The sequence below is a fragment of the Taeniopygia guttata genome, chromosome 8 (genome assembly GCF_048771995.1).
Source record: "Taeniopygia guttata chromosome 8, bTaeGut7.mat, whole genome shotgun sequence".
NCBI classification, from domain to species: Eukaryota; Metazoa; Chordata; class Aves; order Passeriformes; family Estrildidae; genus Taeniopygia; species Taeniopygia guttata.
In genome coordinates this window covers 12,060,708-12,084,619 of record NC_133033.1, presented here as the reverse complement: position 1 = coordinate 12,084,619, position 23,912 = coordinate 12,060,708, and the positions used below count along the sequence as shown (strand labels likewise).

The 23,912-nt window shown below is 37.7% G+C and overlaps 1 protein-coding gene across 1 annotated transcript in view; it reads left to right on the top strand.

Annotated features, from left to right (window-relative positions):
• Positions 1–8,543: 8,543 nt before the first annotated feature.
• Positions 8,544–23,912, top strand: part of LOC100227069 (vitellogenin-1) — a 45,269-nt gene continuing 29,900 nt past the window's right edge. The window contains exons 1-11 of the mRNA XM_072932651.1: positions 8,544–9,396; positions 9,708–9,728; positions 9,950–10,101; positions 12,507–12,758; positions 14,883–15,044; positions 15,723–15,874; positions 18,507–18,657; positions 18,762–18,919; positions 19,020–19,185; positions 20,250–20,372; positions 21,950–22,168. Of these exons, the coding sequence (XP_072788752.1) occupies positions 9,357–9,396; positions 9,708–9,728; positions 9,950–10,101; positions 12,507–12,758; positions 14,883–15,044; positions 15,723–15,874; positions 18,507–18,657; positions 18,762–18,919; positions 19,020–19,185; positions 20,250–20,372; positions 21,950–22,168 (1,596 nt within the window). The 5' untranslated portion in view covers positions 8,544–9,356. The remainder of the gene's footprint in view (positions 9,397–9,707; positions 9,729–9,949; positions 10,102–12,506; positions 12,759–14,882; positions 15,045–15,722; positions 15,875–18,506; positions 18,658–18,761; positions 18,920–19,019; positions 19,186–20,249; positions 20,373–21,949; positions 22,169–23,912) is intronic.

Here is a 23,912-nt window from a genome sequence, read left to right as displayed (position 1 = left end):
TTCCAGAGTAATTTTTACCATGTATTTATCTAAACTGTTTAAAACCCCTCTATCATCTTTCATATTCGAGGGCAAATCCAAACCATTTTTCCCCAAGACAGGGAGACAAAAATAAACTACTTAATACTGAGGTAATAACATGGACAAAATGTCACTCGTGTCTTTCAGTTCAAATCCCTTTTTCCCTCATGTTATTTCGATCTGCCTATCGAGGAGACCTTAGAGTCTCCCTGTGAAAACAATAGGTTTCCAATTAAGTCTCATTAGTAGGACAAAACCACCTGTTTTGGGTTAAAGATCTTATAAGGCTCTAGAGCGAAATGAGTGACAGTGAGGGCAAAGTGCTCTGATGAGAAATCGAACAGCTCCTTCCCTGAGAAGTCCATCATCCCTTCCCGCTCTCCAGATCAATCTGAGGCTGTTGTCAGCACCTTGTGTGTCTCATGCTTTTTAGCAAAGTAGACTCCCCTTATCTCTTGGGATCAGGGAATACCCTCCTGAAAAACCTGGCTGCTTCTCTGAACCTGCACTTCCATACAGTTGTCACAAATCTTCTCCTCACACCTTGTGCCACCTTTCATGGCAGGCAGCTGAGGCTGACTCAGGGACATTCTTCCCCCTGGTTCTGAAGAATCACACTCCTTGAATCACAATCCTCCTCTTGCCTTTGGTCGTGCTCCTTGCACCTTATTTCTTATAGCTGGAGGTTCATCACCTCAGTCCAGGTCCATTTTAAAGAACTGTCCACAAGTCTAACTGTTCCTGTATGAGGAATTTTACCCATTAAATGGCAATGAAATCTCATTTGCTGTAACTTCAGGATGGAAAGGCTGTTTCAAACTCTTTGCTAAACTGCTCCTTGGAGTCAGAGAAAGGTATCTAGAAACTCCTATAATGGTCTTCATTTCAATGTGCTTTGAACCTGCTGCTCCAGTAATCTTCAGTGACAAGGTTGGCTCACATACCTGTGTTTCCATGTGTGCTATAGACAGTTCTATAATTTTAGAGCCCATTAACCACTAACTTACAAGTCTATGGTACTTATATTTTGTGAATGCTTTGTGAAGCTTAGGCTGATAGCCTATTTTCTTGGTTTGCCTTTTTTCTTGTTTCCCAGGTCACTGGCCTGGCTTTTCAAACTTACTGAGAGATTGGTTTCTTTTCCCTGCTTCATTAAGACAGAACATTTGTTACCCTGTCTTCAGACATTGCCTAAGTCTTTGTACATGTACTTTTATCTTTTTCTATACGTTTCCCAACATGTTGAGTGAGCAGAAACTTACAGATGGATCTGCTGATGTGCTTTCATTTAGATCATATTTTGTTTTACAGTTGTATGTCTCATATTTTAATTTTCCTTTGCTGATACCAGCAGTTACTTTTATGCCTGGAAGATTAGCTGTTCCCACACTCCTCCATAGTTTTTCCTAGCAATGTTTCTTTGTAGATTGGTTGGTGAGGAGAGCTGAAAGGTTGTAGGGCTGCTATCTTCCAGAAATACACTGAATAATTCAGTTGTGGCAGCAGCTCTGGCCACAGAGAGCAGGCACAGACTTTCCCAGGTATTTTCCTGGAGAAAGCTGTGAGAAAATCAGAGGAAAGAATAAGAAACAATTCTTATTTCCACTTGTTGTACCTGCTGTTGTGCACATGTAGAATGTGTCATGGAGATTTTTTTACCAAAGGGTGATTTCTTAATTGGGCACTAGATGGTGTTTAGATTGATTGACCAATTAGGTCAAAGCTGTATCAGACTGTCTGCAAGAGTTACTGAGTTTCTTAATAAGTATAGTAGAATATAGTATAAGATGATATAATAAAGCAATTGATCAGCCTTCTGCAATCATGGAATCAATGCTAATTGTTACCCAGCTGGGGGCCTGCAGAGACACTTAGAATCACTTCTTCTACCTAAAATGGTAGTGTCATTTAACTCCAAGTTCAACAGTGGCACTTCCATCATCTGCTCAAGCATTCTGCTGCTACAGAAAGCCAGGAGCTGTCTGGAGAGGCTAAACATATGCAGATTTGAAAAATATCTTTAATGCTTATAAATAATAATTACACTAATAAAGATAGTTGAGATTTATAGACACAAAAATCTTGTGTTAAGAGCCTTGGCTGTGTTAATAGGCTCCTCTGCTGTGGCTCTGTGTGATGTGGCAGCCACTGGCACCTGCACTGAAGTGTTGATGTCTGTGATAGCTGGACCAAGAACACAAGTGGTATAAAATGTTTGTATAAGTAATTAGGAGTTAAAAAATATATATGCTTAAATGCACATGTTTATTACACCTGATTGTGGCATATGCTGCATATATTTAGAAGTGCACAAGTACAGAATGGAGTGGTAAAGTTAACATTCACTTCAGAAAACTCACAGATATATGAATCCAAATAGGGGGGTTTTTTGGGTTTCTTTTTTTGCTATATTTTTTTTTTCTGTAGGAAAGATCTTAAATCAATCTAAATCAAGAGGAAGACAAATTTCCATTCACTTGTGTCACAGTGTCCAGAAATTCTGGGAAGATGAATAGGAATGCTTGAATTATTTACTAGACTGTACTTATGGTTCTTTGTGTTTTCCACAGTATAAGTCCTCAATTAGAGGGTTTATGCACTAATAATCAGTTCAAGGTAACTCAGTTGCCTGTTAGAAAGTCTCTAGAAAAACAAATCAGCATCAACCAACATCTTCCTATGTTCCCATCTTCCAACTGTAAAATACTAAATGCACAGCAGCAATAAAGTGACCCAATTCCATTTAATTGGAGCTACATTATTTTATTCCAGAAGAAATTCAGCCAGTGAATGAATTACAAATAAATTTTCAGAGGGGAAAGGAAAGCCAACAAGAAAAAACTGCAGAAAATATCCATGGAATCTCTCTGGCTTCATTCCATTGCTTTCTCTGAAGAATTAAAAAATGGATAATTATGTCCAATTTAAGTTTTGAGATTGACATTATTTGTTAATCAGTGCAGGCATTTCTTGAAAATTAAATTTAGAAGTTTTCTTCCCACTTATTTGCTTTTGAAAAACCAAGAAAATAAACATCTTTCTAGTGTTCTCTCCAAAGGTGAGCAAAAGGAAATTAATTTAGGTATTGTTATTTAAAAATTATTGAATAGTTAAAAAATTGGATGACTTCTGAAGTAAAGTTCTCATAGGATTTTTAGTGTTCTGAGTGGTACCCATACTAGAGCAGATTTTCAAGTCCTATTCATACTGAGAACTGTTTTATTCCTCGAGTGTTTGCACTGAAGTTACAGTGAATTCTCAAAGAGCAAATTAGTGTCAGCACACCCTAGATATAACTCCAGTTAAACTCCATGAATAGATACCATTGACTTCAATGCAGGGTACAGAGAGTAGAGAGCAGGGACCTGCCTTTAACTTTTTCCTATATTTATATTTAAAAGTCTTGAAAATAGAATTTGAGCAGTTACACATCAAGGCTGCACATACCACAGTGGAGAACAGAATTTTAGTGATATATGTTCTTCTTGCAGGAAAAGACAGTCTTTATCACAAGTCTTTATCATATTTTAATCTTCCTTTATTCACAGTCAAATGGTTAAAAGATTTTCTGCAAGATGGGAGAAAATGTAGTTGTGTAGTTGTGCAGATCTGGCAGGCCTGGATCTGCATCCAGATCCGACTTCTCCTGGATATACAAATTTGTTCAGCCTTAATTCCTTATACTAGGGAGATTAAATTAAATCTTCAGGGTCTTAGCCAAAGGTGTGTTCAAGAGTTAATTTGCCCTCTGATTTTTATGGGCAATGCTGAACCATAGTACTGAAGTCCTTGATAAGCAGGTATGAATATCAGTACTCCATTTCTCTGTAACTGAATTAGACAGAAAATACTATGATGATTAATACATATTGTTGTGGGAATAACCATGTAGCAACTTTCTTTTAAACTGATGAAAATTAATGATGGTGCTTAATCTATTACTGAACTAACTTTCACACTAGCTTAAAAACAAAATGTGTTCTTATTTGTATAGGATTAGACCTTTTATACTTTGGAAGTCACAGTCTTTCATTAAATCCTGGTAGGTGATGTTGCCTTTTTTACCTATTTTGTGAGGGTAAAGTCAATGCCTGTTGTTTGAATTGGCTGGGTATTATCTGCTCCTTCCTTAGGAATAATACACAGCTTATCTAATCTGAGCCATGACCTAATGTCACAGTGACCCACAGTGAAACTAGGGTATCACTCACCTCACATATTCCATACTGAGAGTAAATTCATGGTGAGCTTCCTCCTGACGCCATAGACCTGTCTGTTACTCTAGCACTAGAAAGGGATGATCCTGACCCATCCTGTTCTTGCAGTACTGCTAAGATATAAAGAAATGTGTTACTAAGATGAAGGTCTGTGATACAAAAAAAGAACCATCATTATAACTGAGAATGTTGACTTCTAAGAAAAATCAGTGGTTTTCCCTTCATTCTTAAGAAATTTTGCACATTTTGAGTGTGACCACAATTTTGAGAAATCATTATATATTTTTACAGCTCCACACTTTGAAAATAAAAAACAATAAGCCCAATTCCTTTTTTAGGAGAATCTGAACTTTTGCAGTGTAATAAATGTGGACTGTTGTAAAGAAAAATAAAGCCTTGAGAATTTCTTTCTTTCTAAAATTCTTCCACCACTGACTTGGGCATTGTTTCTCCAGGGATAGAAAGGCATCCTCGTGCAGTACAGCAAAGGGTCATGGGTTGTTTTCTAAAGTGGCAGAAGCTGGTTTTTGTGTTCACAATGCCTCCTAAAAAAGGGTTGTGATGCAGAGTTGGCTAAACCAGGATTCTCCCTCTTCCTGCTTTCATCCTGAGATGCAAGGGGTGGTGTGGGTTCTCCTCACCTCCCTGCAGCAGTGCCCGCACTTTATAGAGCCATAGTTGTCACAACAAACCTTACACAAGTATTCTTCCCTTCAGGGGAGTTACCAGCCATGACACTTGGAGCCAGGCATGCAGTCACAAGCAGCAGCTCAGGCTGAGCAGGGCAGTGCAGGGCACACAGCTCTGTGTCCTGTCTGTGCCATCACCATTTCATCCCCAAAGTGACTGAGCTGGACTCCTGACATGGCTAAATTTCAGGGCTACTTGACTTGCTGTCAGCACCAACCCCACAGCAGCTAATCACTCTGTGACCATGAAGCCTAAGGGTTAAGATAAACTTATTAGTTATCTTCTAGTGCAATGGAGTTACATAGCAAACACCAGTCCTCAAATATGACATGACTCAAACCTCAGATGCAAGTTGTCTAACATTTAACCCTACTGAATGACTTGGGAAATAGTATATCCTGAAAGGGGAGGGGAAATCCTGAAGCCACTGAATCAGTATGCTGGCTGGTGAGCCAATGATGGTAGCCACAGTGGTGGACTGTCAGGCTTCAGAATGTGTTTTTCATATTTGAATACAAATAAAAACCTTTGAGCTTCTTAGTAAAACTAAGTCGTATCAAAACAATCTGTTTTCAGATTGAGAATGTCAGAGTTAGATTCCCCACTCCTCTTTGTAATTTCATTCTTTTGTCTGGAAATGACAGGCAATGCACACTTGGCCTTAGGAACAGTCCCAAAAACTACATCACAAAATGCACCAAAATGTGGCTTTATCTTAGCAGCATATATTAGCAAAAAGAAAATTTATCAGAATAAAATTCTACAGGCATTCTTAATCTAGACCAACAGTATTTTTCAAACCATGCATACATCAAAAGTTAGACAACATATAAATAGCATTTCTACCTGTTTTAGTTTTTAAACTTTGTATCCAATTCCCACAGTTATCACTCCAGTGGTGGTGTACCAGCATCAAACTGGGATAACAGTCAAAAAAAACCCCAAAACCCCTTTTAAAACAATCTAATGGAAAAAAAATCCCTTTGTGAATGTACTAGAATAAGCATATGGCAATTTAGCCCAACCTTGAACACATTCTCATTCATTAGACGATGTCTCTGGAGAGAATATCAAACATTATCTTGGAGGCTGTGCCACTCTTACAAATGCTGAATGCTTTGAGCAAAAAATTCAAGGAGTGAATGTTAAATATGAAATAGGTGTGAAGCTTCCTTTTAAAAATCTTTTGAAATTAGGAAAACTGAAGGCTAAAAAGCCAACTGATTATATCTATTTTAACCTGCTGTGGTTGCTTGGGAGCTGTTTGGCTAATCTCTGCTTTGTCATTAGGCTACACATTAGCAGGATGGAAATGGCATCACTGCACCATAATTCAGCAATGTGAATACAGAGCAAGGAGAGTGCACAGCTATCGGTGGCAGTACAACAGCAGATAATAAGACTCTGTTACTCAAGCAGAATGTGTTATGTAAAGACAATTGCTGTGTAGAAGCAATAGCTCTAATCAGGTTAATTAGACTGTATTCATGTTTCATTTATGGTGCAAGTGTCCTGTAAAATCAGTCTACCTCCTCTTACTGCACTCCTTATACAGCCATCACATTCTCTGTAACACTCAGCACCATATATTTTCTTCTTTAAAAGAAAAAAATCCCAAGATATTTCCCATTGCTTTTTAACAATCCCTTTTCTTCATTGTTTATGCCTAAAAGAAGAAAAAAGGAAAAGATACAGGTTGTGTATAAAGCCTCTACCCACATTAAATTTCCTTCCTCTGCAACTAAATTAGACACTTGGAAATTGTTTGTGGAGGACCTGTTTGATTGTGGATTATTTATTTTTCATGTGTTTTCTTGCTCACCAACGTGATCTATTGAATGTTTAAGAAAAATTGTATTGCCTTTAAAAAGTGTACCTCTTACCTTTCCTCCTTTTATCCATTTCCTTAAAGTGATATATCTCCTGTTTATTCCCTCAGAACTATCTGGAATGATGTCTCTACTTTGAAGAAAGGATTAGAGCTCAGTGCTGTGACCCTAAAACTCTAGCTGTGTCTCCTCTCTACTTACTGCATTCATTTGGTAGTTCCTTTAAAGTAATAATGGGTACAACAATTCTGAGATCACTTTCTTTTCTCCCCCAAGGAAACAAGTCTGGGTAGAGAGGAGTTATTAAAAAGAAGGAGTACATGCTGCAAATGAAGAGAAAATGGCAGCCTGCACCATCTTAATCATTATAGTTGTTATTTTCAAAATCAGGTATCCACATGGTGATTGTAAGCTTAGATTCAGTGTGCTTCATTAGAAAAAAGGAATGCAATATTTTCACTACACATTTAGAACAAATTTATTCACGTTACACCTTAATTATAAAACCTTTTATTAAACTTGAAAAATGCTATCGTTCTGTTTTAATATGTATGTGTCCCTCACACAGTATTTCAATGAGCCATTAATAACAATGTTTAAATAAATATTCTTTCTCATACAGTTCTGTACTTTATCTTGTACATTCTGCCCTGTGGAATGGAGCTAGTTGAGCTCAATATGATAGCACAATATTACTGCAGAGGTCAAGCTGTGGCAGTGATGAGCAGGGTGCATGTTATCACTTACAGTATTACTTTACTGCTGTGCATTTACTTCCATTCTGGTTGCAAAAAATGTAGCTGTTTGTAAGGATGTTTCTGACTACATCTCACAGCACCAAGGCATGCTGCTGAATTTCACAGGGCTCACAAACATGGTGTACCTTGTTATAGCTCACAGGACTCAGCCCCTGAAGAGAAAACATCAAGGGAAATCTGGGTGCACTTAATTTTTCATCACCTTTTCAGCTCACACTGAACCAAAAATGTAATTATTAATCACTTTTAATGGTTCATATGTCTACTATATATTTGTATATTTTACTGGGTAGATTTCATTTCAGAGAGGGTCTGACTACCCATACAATTCTGTATCACTCTCTTCATGAGTGGAAAGCTGTGATACTAAAATCCTCACGATTTCAGCGGGGTTTGGTGGTGAAGGAGCCCTCATTTGACTCCTGGTGGAGCAATGATGGAGTAAAGAGAGCATGCAGCTGCATCCCTGACTCCAGCTCAGGTGCCCTGGCACCACAGTAATGGACTTCATTATTCCTCAGTCAGGTGGCATCACTCCAAGTAGATGAAAAAATAATGTAAAGGACTGTTTGATGGGGCCTGTAGCAAATGTGTCTCCAGGCCTGAAGTTGAAGACCTCAGGACCTGGGTTCAGGTTTCTCCCTTCTCTTCCCTGATGGACAGCACCAGCAGAGAAATCCTTGTTCCCCTCCTGGAGGATAAAGTCTGGCTGCCTGACTTAGTGCAGTGTTTGCTGTGTTGCACCTTCCACAGCCTCATGGAAATACCAGGTATACATTCCTGAGCTCTCCTTCCTGCCCCCTCAGTAACCTTTGTACGCAGGTGTTTTTTTATATGATATTTAATTTATCATTTGAACAAAAGACACGTTTAAATTCAAAGTAAATGTTAAACACTTGCAAAAAAAACATATAATTGAAGTTAGGGAGCAAGCTCCCTCCTGACATGGTTTTGCTAAGGATTGATCTAAATGTTATTGCTACAAGTGGGAAATTCTGGATATATTTCCCCAAAAGTGGCAGCAGAAAAAGCCCCATGAGAACCTACTGAGAAGTTCCCAATGGTCCCAACTCACTGAGGTCCTGCTGGAAATGTAACTCACTTCTTATTAAATTCTTCTTATAAACAAAGAGATTCATTTCCCTCCTGTTTTCTTAGTATAAACTTTCACTGTTAACCACAGGCTAATGTGATGGTCATACTGACAAGTTTTGTCTTTCCAGGTGTGGGTAACAAGATATGCTTGCAAAGACAGACATGGTAGATACCATGGAAAGGCAGTTTCTCATTGCATGCCTATGTGCTGTAAGGTGACTTAAGGCTAAATCTGTAAAATCAAGCACAAATTCTCCTCTAAAAGTAGAGTTTCAACGTGAGCAAGGTTTGTCTCCGAAGCAGTGACCCTTATGAAGAGTAAAATATCAGGAGATTGAAGACATGACTGGAAGAAAACTAAATTATTTCAGTTAGGATGGAGTAACTATATTTGCATAGTTTAAATTTTAGTGTTTTTTTACTGTATAAATAAAATGGAGGAAAATAGCAAGCAGGATATTTTGAAAATTAAATCTCTTTTCCAGCACGTGTTCTGCCAAGGTGTTCTGCTGAATATCAAAGGGCTCACAAACATGGTGAACTATATAGAAAGTAAGGTAGCTGAAATCATGAGGTGATTTGAACTTGTCGGCATTCATGACCTCAGAAATGTTTATTTTTTGATTGATCAATATGCATTCTAGAAGACACTTATTTGTCAAACTAACGTGCCAAAAGAAACATGTGATGTCTCATGCCTTTATAAAAGAGAAACCCATCACATTCACCTTTACTTTATCCCCATCATGAGGGGCTTGATATTAGCCCTGGTTTTAACCCTGGTGGGTAAGTATCTAACTTACCTGCTTTGATGAATTTAAAATTGTATATTCAGGAAAAGGTTTCAGAACCTAGTTATAGTTCACTGGCAGATGTGAACTTTAACATGTTGTAGGAAAAATATTTTATTGTTTCTTTTGTTGTTTAAAGAAAAAAAAGGCATTTGGCTGGCATTGAAATAGAAGTAAAGTTAATTAGAAAGGTTTATGCTATATGTGTAAGATGAGATATAGCCTTTTATACTACAGTACATTCACATTTTGGAGTTGTTTTTCTTTCTTTGTCATTTCATTCCTCTATTTTTTGTTCTCTTTCAGGGAGCCAGCATCTTAATTACCGTAAGTTATTTTCCTATCAACTAATATACTTATAATGAGTGAAATTAAAAATAGAATCTGAAAAGTGTATCAATGTTTAATATAGCTTTACAACAGCTAATTTAATTCAGATGCAATGCAAACATGAAAAAATTCATCTTTTTTTGTTCCATATATTCTAATGGGTACATTAATGTTCTGTACATTGTGTATAATATTTTATGGGAACCATTTCTTTGCAGAACCTGATTTCAGTGAAAACAAGGTTTATACATTTGATTATGAAACCACGCTTCTCAGTGGACTTCCAGAGAAAGGACTTGCAAGAGCTGGAATAAGAATAAAAAGTAAAGTGGAAATTAGTGGTATTGGGCCAAAACTTTGTCTTATTAGGGTAAGAAATTGTATTCAATTTGAAAGGTAAAATTCTCATCATACTTAGCTTCTCTTTTAAGCTTTTGTGAACTTATTAGGTTTCATCATGTGTCGTGCTTACTCAGGGATAATGCAACTAACACTGCTATCTTTTATACAGTGCCCTAAATTCTATTTGCACTTTGCAAGGTAATTCTCAGCTCAAGCCAACCTTGGGCTTGAAGGATTTCTTCTGCTTTGTGGTCAGGGAGACAATGGAACGTAATTTGAAATGTACAATAATTTATTACTGGATCAATCCAATTGTTTCAAACTGTACAACCTAGGATTATTTAATCAACTGATTTCATAACCAGCAGACAAAAGGCAATAAAACATGCGACAGTAGTTGCATGTGATTCAATATTTAGCATAATTAATGTCATCCTTCTTTTTTCTGAAGGATCCTGAGTGATATTCTTTGTCATCCTCAATAGTATGTTTTTAGTGCTTGCTGAGTAATTACTGAGGGTTTTGATTATGTGGAATACACTTTTGTATTTAACAAGAGCCTATACGTGCTTATAATGAGTATCTAGAAATGCACACCTCAATTGCTTTACACAAATTCCACTTAGTCTTGTGTATGCAGGGAAGAAAAGTGTCATTTTTAAAAGCTTTAATTTGGCATATTGAACACTTTAGGTTAAAAAGACTGGTGGCCTTCTAATAAATGCTTGTAAATGTTGTAACCTTTCAGCCTGAATTAGCCTATTGTTACTAGGTATTTTTGTAAGTTCAAATTATCATAGATCTAGATGGGATCCCCATTTGCAAGGGGATGGATTTCAAAACAAAAAAAGCCAAGGAAATAAGAGTCATGCATCTGGAGTGGTGAGTAGAAAGCTTCCCTGCCAGAAAAGAGTCAGAAGCAGTCTTGTCCTTATCCCAGATCCTCCTTCATTCCTGCCTGAACAGCTCTTGGTGTGCCAGAGTGAGTCTTCACCAAAAATTGACTCCTGTTCTCTAAAACATTCTAACATAATTTTACTGGTGTTACTGCATTTGTGAAAAGATTCCATTTCAGAAATAATTTCAGGCAAGAAAAGGAGAAAAAAAACCCGTAACTTTTTGGGCAAGTTCTAAGCTAAAAGTAATAGTACATTTATTCCCTTCTTCTCTGGGAAAAGTTTATTTTGCTGCTGTTATATTTAAATTAGACAGTTTGGAGGGATGGTTCAGGGAATTAAACTTTCATCTGCAGCCTACTGGTTCACATTCAGCCCAAACAAAAGGCTGTGTTCCCTGGGCAGTTTCCAGCTGACAATTTTTTCATCACAAACCTACAAGTAAGAATTGCCAGCTGTGTTCAAAACCAAGCAGACAGCCTAAGTCCTGCCTGGGCCCCAAGGGCTGGGGAAAACTACCTCTGCCTGACCCTGCAGAGCAGTCCCAAACCTGCCTGTATGCAATATGCCAGAAGCATGTCCAAGAGGCAGCATGAGGGATTTACTCTCTAGCAGCCTTCCCTGTAAGCTTCAGTTACTGGGGTTGGCAGTGATCTCCACCAACAATAACAAAAATAAATATGAAAGTGCAGTCTCCAGCGATTTTCTGTATGAGGAGTTAGTTTGTGTGGCTTTTTGAGAAATTAATCTGTGTCTTGCACCACATCGCCAGCCTGAGGTGTCAGAGAAAAGTCTCCTCAAATTGTCAAAATATATAGAAGGGAAGGGTCCTCTGAGAAACTAAGCTAAACATGCCCATTCCCTGGGGTAGGAATTTTTCAAGTTATGCATAGTTTAGCACAACTTTCTACTTGTTTGGATGTGCCCCATGTTGAGGCTGGAGTGTGAAGTGCAGAGTGGGGTTGAAGCCAGTGCCTCAGCCTTTGTTCCACAGCAAAATGTATAGGGAAGGACATTTTCTGTAACCTGCTGTCCACTGCTCAAACTAATTCTGCATGTCTGGCTGGCCTAGAGGCCATGTGTTTATTAGTTTCACATTGCTGCCTGCTCTCTGTGACCCCAGTGAGGGAAATGACAGAGTTCACAACAGGAGTTAATGATGCTTTATGCAACATTAACTTTCTCCTGCAATTTCCTGCAGATCTTCCATACTACTTTTGGGTAGCAACCTGCTGCATGTGGCTCTTCTCTGGCTCATTTCTTTGCACAAGTCAACCTTTTGGCAATATGGATTGTCCATGAAACAGAACAGAGTGCAGTGGCTGTGGAAATATCAGCCATTTGCAGTGCTCTCTTTCCTTTTATATACAGAAATATGTGTATCGACACTAGTTATGCTAAATGACAACGTCTACGTTTCCCTTTTGAAGAAGCTTATTTTTGATGTGATTAAAGCTCTAGATGCTTGTGTGTATTGAAAAGAAAGCTAACTGGGGTAAAAACCTGAAAGAGGAGTTTTATTCCCCCTGTGTTGTAGATTCACTCGATCGAAGCCGCGGAGTACAATGGTGTCTGGCCCACGAGCTCGTTCTCTCGGTCGCTGAAACTGACCCAGGTCCTCACCGGGCAGCTCAGTAACCCCATCAAGTTTGAGTACAGCAATGGCCACGTTGGGAACATCATGGCTCCTGATTCTGTCTCGGATGATGGTCTGAACATCTACAGAGGGATTATGAACGTGCTGGAGCTGAGCATAAAGAAGATGCAGAATTCATACAGTCTACAGGAGGTGAGCTTTGGCAGTTGTGGTGCCTTTGTAAATAAATCAACTTTCACTTCAGAGTCTTCTACCGCATTTTCTGAATTAATCTTTGACATAAACTTTACTTAGAGGAAGACCTAAGCTTGAGAAATCATGATTAAGTCTCATATGGGACAACATTTGGTGGATGCTTAAACAGGACAACAGAAGAGCATATTTTTAAATTGGTTGATGAAAGTATTTCAAAAAATACATTTGCAGAATTAAACACTTAGAAAATCTGGCTTGTGATTCCAGAGAAAGTAAACTGTGAAAGATGAAGCCTACATAAAATGTGAACACTGTATAAAACATGCTTGAAAATACAGTTTAATATTAAAGTCAAAATAACAGTAATTTGACTTTTTCTACCAATCATATATACTTTAATCTCTTCTATCTCCTCTTTTAGGAAGAAACTAGTATATATGTCATAACATTACCATAACGGCTTTGACAGTTGCAGTTGATGCTCTGTTGGAATTTCCACTGTTTTTCAACTTTTAATATATTAGTCAAGGTCAATCATCTGATATTGCTATTCACCACAGAAATTGCAATGTGTTTAGTTTTTGTGAAACCATATTTACATTGATTAGACTACATTCAATTCAGAGATCAGCAAAAACATTGAAATTATCTTACTTTCATAATATTTTTATTGAAATTATAGACCACAGTAACTCTAATTTTTTGAAATTTATTTCTATGTAAGTAGAGTTGTTTCTGGGAAAGGAACTAGATGATTTAATTTTTTGCACACTGTTTTCTGCACATAAAAATCCAGCGGTGTTATTGGATATTCTGCAACACTATTTTCTCATATGTAGTTTCACATCTTAATTCTTTCTAATTCAGTTAGCAATACGTTCTACTCATACCACTAGGCAATAGATGTGACTTCACCTTCTGGAATAATTTCCAAGTTTTCTTTGCTTTTCTCAGACAGCAACTGATTAATGAGCTTTGGCACCCATGCTTGACAAACTTGAGTCACTCTGCAAAGGAAGATAAACATTATTAGTCCCATAATCTGGTCTGCAGAGAAGTTTAAAAGACTAACCTGGGAAAAGTGTACATCCCATCCTGTGGGTTCAGGGTATCTGAGTTAGCCATAAACTGCGCACAGCCATGAAGTTCAACTAGGCAGGAGTCTGCTTCATCCCACTGAACTCTCTGGGCTGGACATTCCTATTTAAAGTCTGGATGTCTCCACATACCCTGCAGTGTGCAGAGACTCACACCTGTTTTTGCAGAGTGCAAGAGTTCCAAAAAGCTTGAGCAATTCCTATTTCTAGCCTTTACCAAGGACACAGTGTCTCAGGGAATTCTTTAAGCTGAAGTGAGTACATCTTGCTTCCTAAACACCACGTGACCATTTCTCTACTCTCACAAAGCCCAGAGCTGGTCTCTGCACTAGCTGTGCTATTAACAACAAAAATAAAAAAATCAGGAGAATAACTCTTCCTCCTAAAATGCCATCAAGCATTTTTCCTCTACAAAAATCTCACTGACTGAGGAGACTTAAAAGCTCTTCTAAATGTATATGCTCAAAGTATTATTGAAGAGCTCAGCTAAAACTGTGAACTCAAGAAGACCCACAATCAAAACTCTTTTGTTCTGATTTTTTTTTTAATTATTGCTGGTCATATTGTGACAGATATTGCAAGGCCTGTTCCATAGGCATTTGTAAACTCTCTGACAAAGTAAGTTTTGAGGGCAGAATGACATCTCCAACCAATACTTTGCTGTTAAAATTTCATTCTGACTGATCAAATTATTTTGACACCTTTTTTATTAGTATTTTCTCAAAACATATTTCATAATCAACAGCTCTAACTGAAAATTATTATGCCCCTTTCCTGAGACTCCAAGTGAAACTTTGGGGAGAATTATTTCTCCGTGTAACGCTGATTTGGGTTACTGAAAACTACTTGTAAAAAAGAGATTAAAGTAATGATCATTGCAATTTTGCTTCTGAAGAGTATAAGGAAAAATAAAGCATTCATTTCTACTAGTAATTTTGAAAATGCAGAATCAAACAGGAATTTAAAGTAAAGTGAAGCTTTGCATAATAGTGACCTTCTCTGATCCTGTTCTAATTTTTGCCAGGCTGGGATTGGAGGTATTTGTAACACAACATATGCAATTCAAGAAAACAAGAGAGCAAACCTAGTCTATGTGACCAAATCCAAGGACTTGGACAGCTGTGAAGAGAAAGTTCAATTTGTCACAGGTTCAGCATACACTCATCCATGTAAGACCTGCCAGCAGGTAAATCAAAGTGGTATTATGTATAAGTATTTTAAATTCTTATTCAGAACACCATTTGATATTCACACAATCTCTTAATTTGAAATACTAAAAATGAGGGGGCAATCAGATCTGCTGTATCCAGTTGTCAATATTTTCTTTCTGTATGAAAATGATCCCACAGAGAAGCAGAGGTTTGGGCTGCACACTGTCATGTACTGCAAGCACACTTGAGCTAGCTCAAACTAGCTGGCTTGGAAACCAGTAATTATCAGAATGAGTTAATTCACCTATTCTGTTGAGTAAAAAAATAGTCACGATGTCCATTTTCTGCTATTCAAGACAGGTACTGCTGAATTTTATTATAATCCTGTCTTTGAAATAAAAGATTGCATGGTTTATGCAGCTGCTCTCCTCAGAAAAATGTGTCTGCTTCTCGAGGCAATGACCAATTACTTAGATTTGGGAAAAGGAAAAAGCAGCTAATACTTCTTAGCAGTAAAAGTAATGGAGACAGGCAGCGTGCCTGACCTCTCCCATGCACAGAATTCACATTGATTGCTCTTATGGCCAATGAACAAAACAGCCTTGGAAAACAAATGAGTTGAAGTGGGTGATGTAATAGCCTCTAGTCACAGAATTTCAAAGTTCAATGACTTTTTATTTTCTTTGTTTCATTGGTTTTTTTATATTATAAAGAGGAACAAGAATTCCCGTGCAACTGCTACTTACAATTACAAAATTAAATATACACGTAGTGAAGCTCTAATTACACAAGCTGATGTCGAGGAAATCCACCAGTTTGCACCCTTCAATGAGATAACAGGAGGAAATGCTCTTGTAGAAGCAAGGTACTGTACATATTCCTTTAATTCAGCAACACAGTAATCTGAGTGAAGGTCTATAAGTGAAATAAATCCTTTACTTCCATAGCCCATTGTTTGGCAGTATTTAATTACATAAAATCCCAAACAGCTCATAAAAACAACCTTGATTGTTAGTTGTAAATCTGAAACATGCACATCACTATCCACCTTTTGTTAGCTAAACTTGGCAGGACTTGACTATTTTATTTCTCAGGGATATTTGATTTATGCTATAAAAGCCAAAACAAATGTAATTCCATCTGAGAAATTGTGAACTAATATATTTGAAGTAAAATACTTTGAAAGACAGTTACTCAGGAAAGAGAGTTCCCTGGAAAATAATAATGCAGTAAGAGATCCTTGGAGACTGGTTCACAAGAAACCTAGATAGGACTTTGGATTCCTAAATACCATGGCAGCTTGCAAATCTCCCATCAAAACTGTTTCTTGATAGGAAATTGTGTTTTATTGCAAAACAATTGGGTACAGGACATGTTAAATGCATTTGCTTTTTTGCAGCAAATTTTGCATATTTCTTAAAGAAATTTGGGGCAAAACATGAATATGGTTGTCTATGAAATTGTGCCCCTAGCTCAAACTTTCAGTATGAAATTTTTTCATCTATCAAATTCATTTATTGAAAAAATTATCAGTTATTTAATTATGGACTCTGTAAATAGGAGTGCCCTATTGAAGGGAGTGTCACAGTGCATGAATGTCACAGTGCAGAAGGTGTTCTTTAATCTCATTCTACAGCTGCTGTAATCTTCATTGCTTCATTAGCTTCTGCAAGTATCTATTGGAAACAGCAACATCAGAAAGTTTGTGTCAGTAACTCACTGATTAACTTCATATATATAATGAACATATTCAAGTTGACTAATCAAACAAAACTAAACCAAAAAAAAAAAAAAAGTGAAAGTGGCTTTACTATCTTATGCAATCAAGGTGTAGATAGACACAACTGCAGTGTTTTTATGAAATTATAGGTTTTTGTGAGTCAGCATTAGTCTGGAGACAATGGACTTATGATGCTTTACACTCTCCTTCTGCAGCCTGTAGATGTTGTCTTCAGTAAGGCCTTTCTCAGCTCTCAGAAGGGTAGTACCTTTACTTTTGCCATTTTCTCTGCATTTTTATCATTACCCACATGAAGGGGACAAATATAGGACAGTTGGGAAGATGCGACTATCTCACTCAAGTCTTCAGAAGTCATTTCCACAATGCATTCTCTGTCAAAAATAAGTAACCTATCAAGGCACTTGGAGCTTTTTTCAGACCTGTTCAGTATAAGACTCTTGCAGTGAACCTTTCAAGGCCAAGAGAGGTTTTACTACAGTTTCACCATTTTAATCCTATCTTTAGCATTCATTTCCTCTTCTCTTCAGAATACAGCATTCTCCCTTCTATTCTAGGCAGATATATCTCTTCCCAAAACAATGACATAATAGATTCATCATGATTTGAGAGAGGGAGTTAAATCTGCCCAAGTGTACCTGATGTTATACTTTGTGACCCAAATGCCCTTTCAATAATATTGTATAAAATTTCAAGAGAGAAAAAATCTCTACTGATTCTGTAGCAGTTTCTATTCAAATTCCAGTGGCTTGTCTGTAAAGCAGTTATATGCTATTTTTCTGCAGCAGTTCTCTGCAATCCATATGGAAGGAGTGAATAGAAATGATACAGAAGATCACAGAGATTCCAAAATAAACACACCAATTTTCTACAGAGATTTTGAGAGACTGTAGTACAGCAATATTGCTTTTGGAATGTTTTCAGTTATTCAGTACAAATACCTAACTTTATTATAGTGTCCTAAATGACCCATTTTAAACATAATTGGTAGGATAGGCTGCTTCTCTTTAGCTGAAAATGTAAAAAGATAGCAAATATTTACAAAGACAGTCTCTCATTGGAGTTATTCTTCATAACAAATGATGAAGGTTTGTTACTTCTTAAAAAGTTTTCAAAAGGTTGAGCACTTTTCCAAAGACTAATCCTGAATTTATGTGGCCCTTTTCTTTTAAAATCCAATTTAAAGCTTCATGAGAACCTTCTTTTGTAGTCCCCAGGATATTCAGCTTACCAAACAAAATGGGGAGGGAATTGTAATAGTTCAAGTAAAAAGATTGTAGCATTTCTTATTGTATCTAAAAACTTTCAATTCCATTTGAAGCTTCCAGGAGAGACACAGACACATAGCAGGTTTTATTAACTTCTTAAAATGTTTAAATTAAATTATAATTTCTGAGCAAGTTTCCCATCTGTCTTTTTCTAGAGTCCATAGTTTACTCTTCAAGACACAAGTACTTCCTGTGGTATTCAATCCACATCCTCTCACCTCCCTCTTCTTCCATAAATTCTCAAGCCCAGTTATTCCCAAAGGAAGGCAAAGGCTGGCTCTGCTCTGAGCCCTGGTTCTGCAAGTGCACACCTTCTCAGAGTATGGTTCTGAGCAGCATGTCCAAATGCATCTGTCTGTAAATACCCCCAATAACAAAACCTTTTGTAGTTGCATTGCCATATGGGGAAGTAGAGTTAGTGGGTTGTTTGGGTTTTTTTACTTTGTACCCTGCATCTTGTGATGTTTTCTTCCTGGGGTTCTCCATTCCAGGCAGAAACTTGCTTTGACTGATGTGCAGAAGCAGAGGGCACAGGTCCCACCAAAAGAGTACCAGAATCGTGGATCTCTTCAGTATCAGTTTGGCAGTGAATTGCTTCAGCTTCCTGTCCACTTATTCAAAATAAAAGATGTGGAAAGCCAGGTAAAGCCCAGCCATTGTACAGATTTTTTTGTTGGAGATTTAAATACCTGCATGTGGGAAATTATGCATGTGAGCTTCCTTCCTGCATTTTCATCTTTCTGCAGATAGAAGAAAGCCTGCAAGAATTAGTAGAGACCACCTCGGACCAGCTTCCCAGTGATGCACCGGCAAAAGCTCTCAAGCTTCTGCACCTCTTCCGTGCAGCAAACGAGGAGAATTACGAAGCAGTGTGGAAGCGATTCTCCAGTCGTCCAGCTTACAGGTACAGCCCATAAAGGTGGTGCTGCTTCTGCTGGAGACCCTCTGGCATGCCTGTGTCCAGAGGCAGAATTGGAAAATGCTGCTTGCCTTTCCCATTGCAGGCGCCACATTTTGGATATAATTCCTGCAGTGGCCAGTCACCGAGCACTCAGGTTCCTGCGGCACAAAATGGAAAGGCAGGAGCTCAGCAGCTGGGAAGTGACTCAGACAGTGCTTGTGGCTCTGCACTCCAGCACTCCAACTCAGGATGTGATGGAGGAAGCAACGGTAGGATGCTCAAAACCCTCTCAAACCACTCTGCTGGTTCTAGCATCTGTTGTATTTATTCCTTTGACAAGGTAGCAAAAACTTTGAAAAGATAAAGGTTTTATATCCTCTAGCGAGGTTGAAAGGGCTTTGTTTCCTGAGTGTCTTAAGGGGAGGAGAATGCAAATCAAAAGGGCAAAAATTAGTCTGGAATGAAACAGGAAATAAAGATTAAAATACCCCTCAGGGACAGAGGTTATTGCTGCAAACAGTGGCTTCTGGTCTCTCTTTTTCCAAATGTACTTTATAGTTACATCAGATTAGATCTCTGACTGTCTACAAAGAGAAGGGAGCAAGAAATACATATTTTTTATATCCACTTATTTGTCCTAATTGTCCTAGAAGGATGGCTATGAATTTGAGATCTGTCAAAACCAAGGGAATTATGTCAATGTGAAGGGCATGTAGGAGGAAGTCTAATTATTTTTGCAATTTTTTTCTGTTTACACAGGCTTTAATCCCAGTCTCAGATGAAAGAACTTGTCTCTGCCTACCCTAGGTAGACAGTGAACCTCAGACTAGAGTTTTTCCCCCAGTGAAAGCCCTGATAGCCCAGCTGTTATTGTGTGGTGGTGCTCTCTTCCCACACAAGAAACCAGTGGTCAGGTGCCTTCTGTCAGCACCCACATTTATAAAAGTTGTCCCTGTCTGCCAAGTAGTGAGGTCCATTCACAACAAATCTCAGATTTACCTATAGTTGAGGCAATCACAAAATATGATTAATGTTTCTTAAATAGTGTGCATTTTTCCATTCCGTGAAAGGGTGATTTCTTCCCTTTGGTTTATATGCTATGCCAAATTTAAATGCGAAACACTGCAAAAGAAACAGATCTGCCTTCCAGATGTTACTTGGTATTACTTTACAATTACAATGTCAAATAGAGTTCTACCCGCAGATTAACTGAAAATCTAACAAAAAAAAAAAAAATCAAAAGCTTGGTTTTGTCTTTCATTGGGCAGAAACATATTTTTCAATAATGTTTCTCTTCATTAATGGTAGTAACAAACAACTGCCTTCTCCCCAGCTCATTGTAAAGAAGCATTGCCCACGCTCAAGCTCCGTGCTTGGGAAGGTTTGCCACCTCAGCTACGCGTCCCTGTGCCACAAGCACTGCTCCTCAGCAGACTCCTGCTCTGAATGTCTCCAGGTAACCACAGGGTTATTTATCATTTAAAAGAAAAATTAAGCTTTGAGTTCTTTCTTCATTATTCAGAAAGCTTTATTTCGCCTCACTACAGTGCTTCCTTTGGGGAAAGGAACCCCAGTTGGTTAAATACAGCATTTTTATCTTTAGATTAACACACGAAAGAGAGTGAGGGGAAAAAGCAAACAATTCATAACACTTTCTATCTAAGCGTCTCTGAGTGCTTTGTTGCCAATTATTAATGAAGTCCCGTGACATTGCTCGAAAGTACTTTAAATATAGGTATTATGTATATTTATAAATTAACTAAGTGATAAAAAAGCCCAGAATTTGTCAGAATTAATGTATCCTAGCCAGAAGCAGAGCCCAGTCATCAATATAGGCTATAAGGTTGTTATAACAGTAGTAACACCCTCCCTGTTCTACACTGCTTTTAATCAGCGGGCCTAAAAACACTTTGAGTGGTCATTAAATAGCATTTCCCAATTCTAAAAATGCATGTCATGTTTTATGAGGCCAGCCACTCAGCCAGTAACAGGGAGGGAAAGAGAAATATGTGTTTAGTCTTTGGCACCCGTCAATCCACCATCCCCAGTGAGAGCAGGGTGCTCCAATTACACTGTGTGCCTGACATGATGTTATTCCTGTAGTACATAGGCATGGCCAACATTCCTATCTTTGTCTCCTGTGTTACAATTGCCACCAATGCTCTTGAGCTAATTAAATCTGAGAAACCTTGTGTCAGAGAATGAAAATTCTTTCCCAAAGCAAATGATTGTTTAGGCTTATTCAATGCTTTTCCAGAGTCCCTTCATTTGATTAGTAATATCAACTAGCCTGTTTCTGCACCATCAAGGGATCTCAAATGTGTTATTTTAAAGTACAGAATCTGTATTGAAATTATTCTCTAACATCTCAGTTGCTTTTCTTAGAACCATTTTTTATCAATTAAAACTGTTATCTATATCAATTAAAACTGTTATCTATTAGGATTTAGTTCTTTGCTCTTATTCAGCCTTCAGACAACTACTTCTAACCATGCCATACTAATGGAAGTGTGATCCAGTTGCTTACAATGAAGGCTGTAAAATTACCTAGTTGTTGGCAGAGATCTCATTTTCTATCTATTAATCTACACTGAAAAGAGGCTGTCATAGCTGGTTAAGGGCACCACCACTAGCCGTACCTTCAGGAATTGTTTTTAAGGGTCTGAAGGTTGAACTGTATCTGTATTTCTATCTCTGTCTCTTCAACCATGAGAGAGATGCCCAAGCAGCATTATTTCAGGGTTCCCAACTTACCATGAAAGGCAGTGGGCACTAGGTCCAAGCTGTTATTTTTTCCTTTAAAAATCTTACTTGGTAAGTTTAAGGTATAGTGAGAAGAAGCTGTTCATTGCAGCTACACTTGTTCTATGAATAAAATGTTCTATTCATGAGGAAAAATAAGAATTTGAAAATATTTAAAATAAATGAATTGAACAAACTGAAAATATGGAACTCAAACCCCAGAACAGTCTGGTGGATGGAATATAGATAAGAGCTGGAATTGAACTCAACTGATTTGTTTTCATTTTTCAGCTTCTTCATGGCTTTGCAGGAGAGGCACTGAGCAAGTCTAGCACAGAAGAAATTTCCCTGGCTTTGAAAGCCCTTGGGAATGTAGGACATCCAGCCAGCATCAAGCACATCAAGAAGTTTTTGCCAGGATATGCAGCTGGTGCCTCGGATTTGCCACTCAGGGTCCATGTGACTGCTGTCATGGCCCTGAAAAACATTGGCCTAAAAGACCCCAAAATGGTAAGAAAAGAAAGCTGCCTCCTTTGCCCTTGTGACTTCCACTTACAAGGCTGCTAATACATAATGGGTGATGAGGGAAAAACAGATTTTTTTTTTCCAAAGATAACATTATTAAAAAAAAAAAAAACAACTTAGCTGCTCCTTGGTAGGCATGTCTTATTTCTTTTGACATTAACCTCTAGTATTTCAAACTGCAACAAAAAAATCCTGTTAAAAGGATACATTCATTGTTGTTGAAGACAAATCAGTATTTCCATTGCAAACATTTGATTTCCAAGGACATTAGACAGAAAACTAAATTATTGACCCAAATGTCTTTAGTACTACTTCACCTTTGGTATGTGAGAGAACCACAAAACAAGGTTTTCAGAGAATTGACATTTAATACTGAGTGTCACATCTAATTGTAATTCAAGACCAGATTTTATTGTAAATAGATACCAGGGGTTTGCATCCTAATTGCAAATTTACAGACATTGTGTGGGTTTAAGTCATAAACAGAGCATTTACTAAACGTGACTTTTGTCCCTGACTGAGATAATTATTAGATCTCACATACAATGCCTACACCAGCATACTCTAGTGTACCACAGACATCACTTTACAATTGTTTTCACTTTGAAGCAAGGTGCTTTTAAACAGAAACCTTTTCAAGCTTTTAAAGATTTTTTCCTGATGTTGAAATTTCTTGCTTCATATAAGTAAATTCTTAATATAAAAAGTAAAATAAAAGCTTTCATTAACTATTCACCTACTAATCAGTATCAGTGTTTCCATTATACTCATTTTTTGCATGTGCCTCCCAGTTTGAGTGCATGTATTGATCCACAGACAATAGTGAGCCAGGGTATGCTTTTAACCAAAAGAATAAAGAAACAATTTAGTGGTGTGCAGGAGCTGGATAGGGAAATGCAAGGGAGGGAATGGAGAGAATTGCAAGTGTAAAAGTTAAAGTATTTTCTGGGGAAGAAAAAAGCCAATTTGGTATTTGAGAGCAACACTGCATCTCTGATTGCTCTTTGGCCTGACTTTCCACAGGTGCCCCAGACCATTCAGTTTCATTTTCTATGCATTTTCTTAGGAGAAAATCTATCTGGAACAAGCTAGTGATTGTGACTACTTTTTTTATTGTTCAAAATACAGTTCAATGCCTGGTTTGCAGCTAGGTACACACCCATATTTTGATTAAACATACTTAATTCATGGTGGTTTTTTATTGTTTAAGTTGAAAAGCCTCATTTGGGCCTACTGCATCCTTGTCACCTTGTCTACAGTGGTATTTGATAATCAACATATTGAAATTCATAAAACCAGTCAAGGTTTTTTCTAAAGTTTGCTGAAGTTTCCTGGGTCTCTCTTCATTACAGCTCATGGATGTGCACTCTCCCAGGTCGGACAGGGCTGTGCAGGTTTGCTGGAACAGGAGCACATCATCTACATCCATTTGAAACTTGGGGCCAATGGCTCCTGTGCCCCTGTGGAAACTGCAAAGGTTCCAGTACAAAACTGGCCTTGGTAGTGAATATTGCTGAGGGCAAACATGTCAGCCACAAGTACTAATAAGGAAATTACATTTATTGCATTAGATTTTGCTTTAAGCTGCCTATATTGCATAGAGATTTCCAGTAATAAATTAGGTTTGATTTGTTTCATTTTTATTATGTTATTTAGCAGAAAGTACTCCAGAAGATCACATTATTAGAAATAAGTTGTACCTTTATGCATAGTGATAAGTGATTACTGA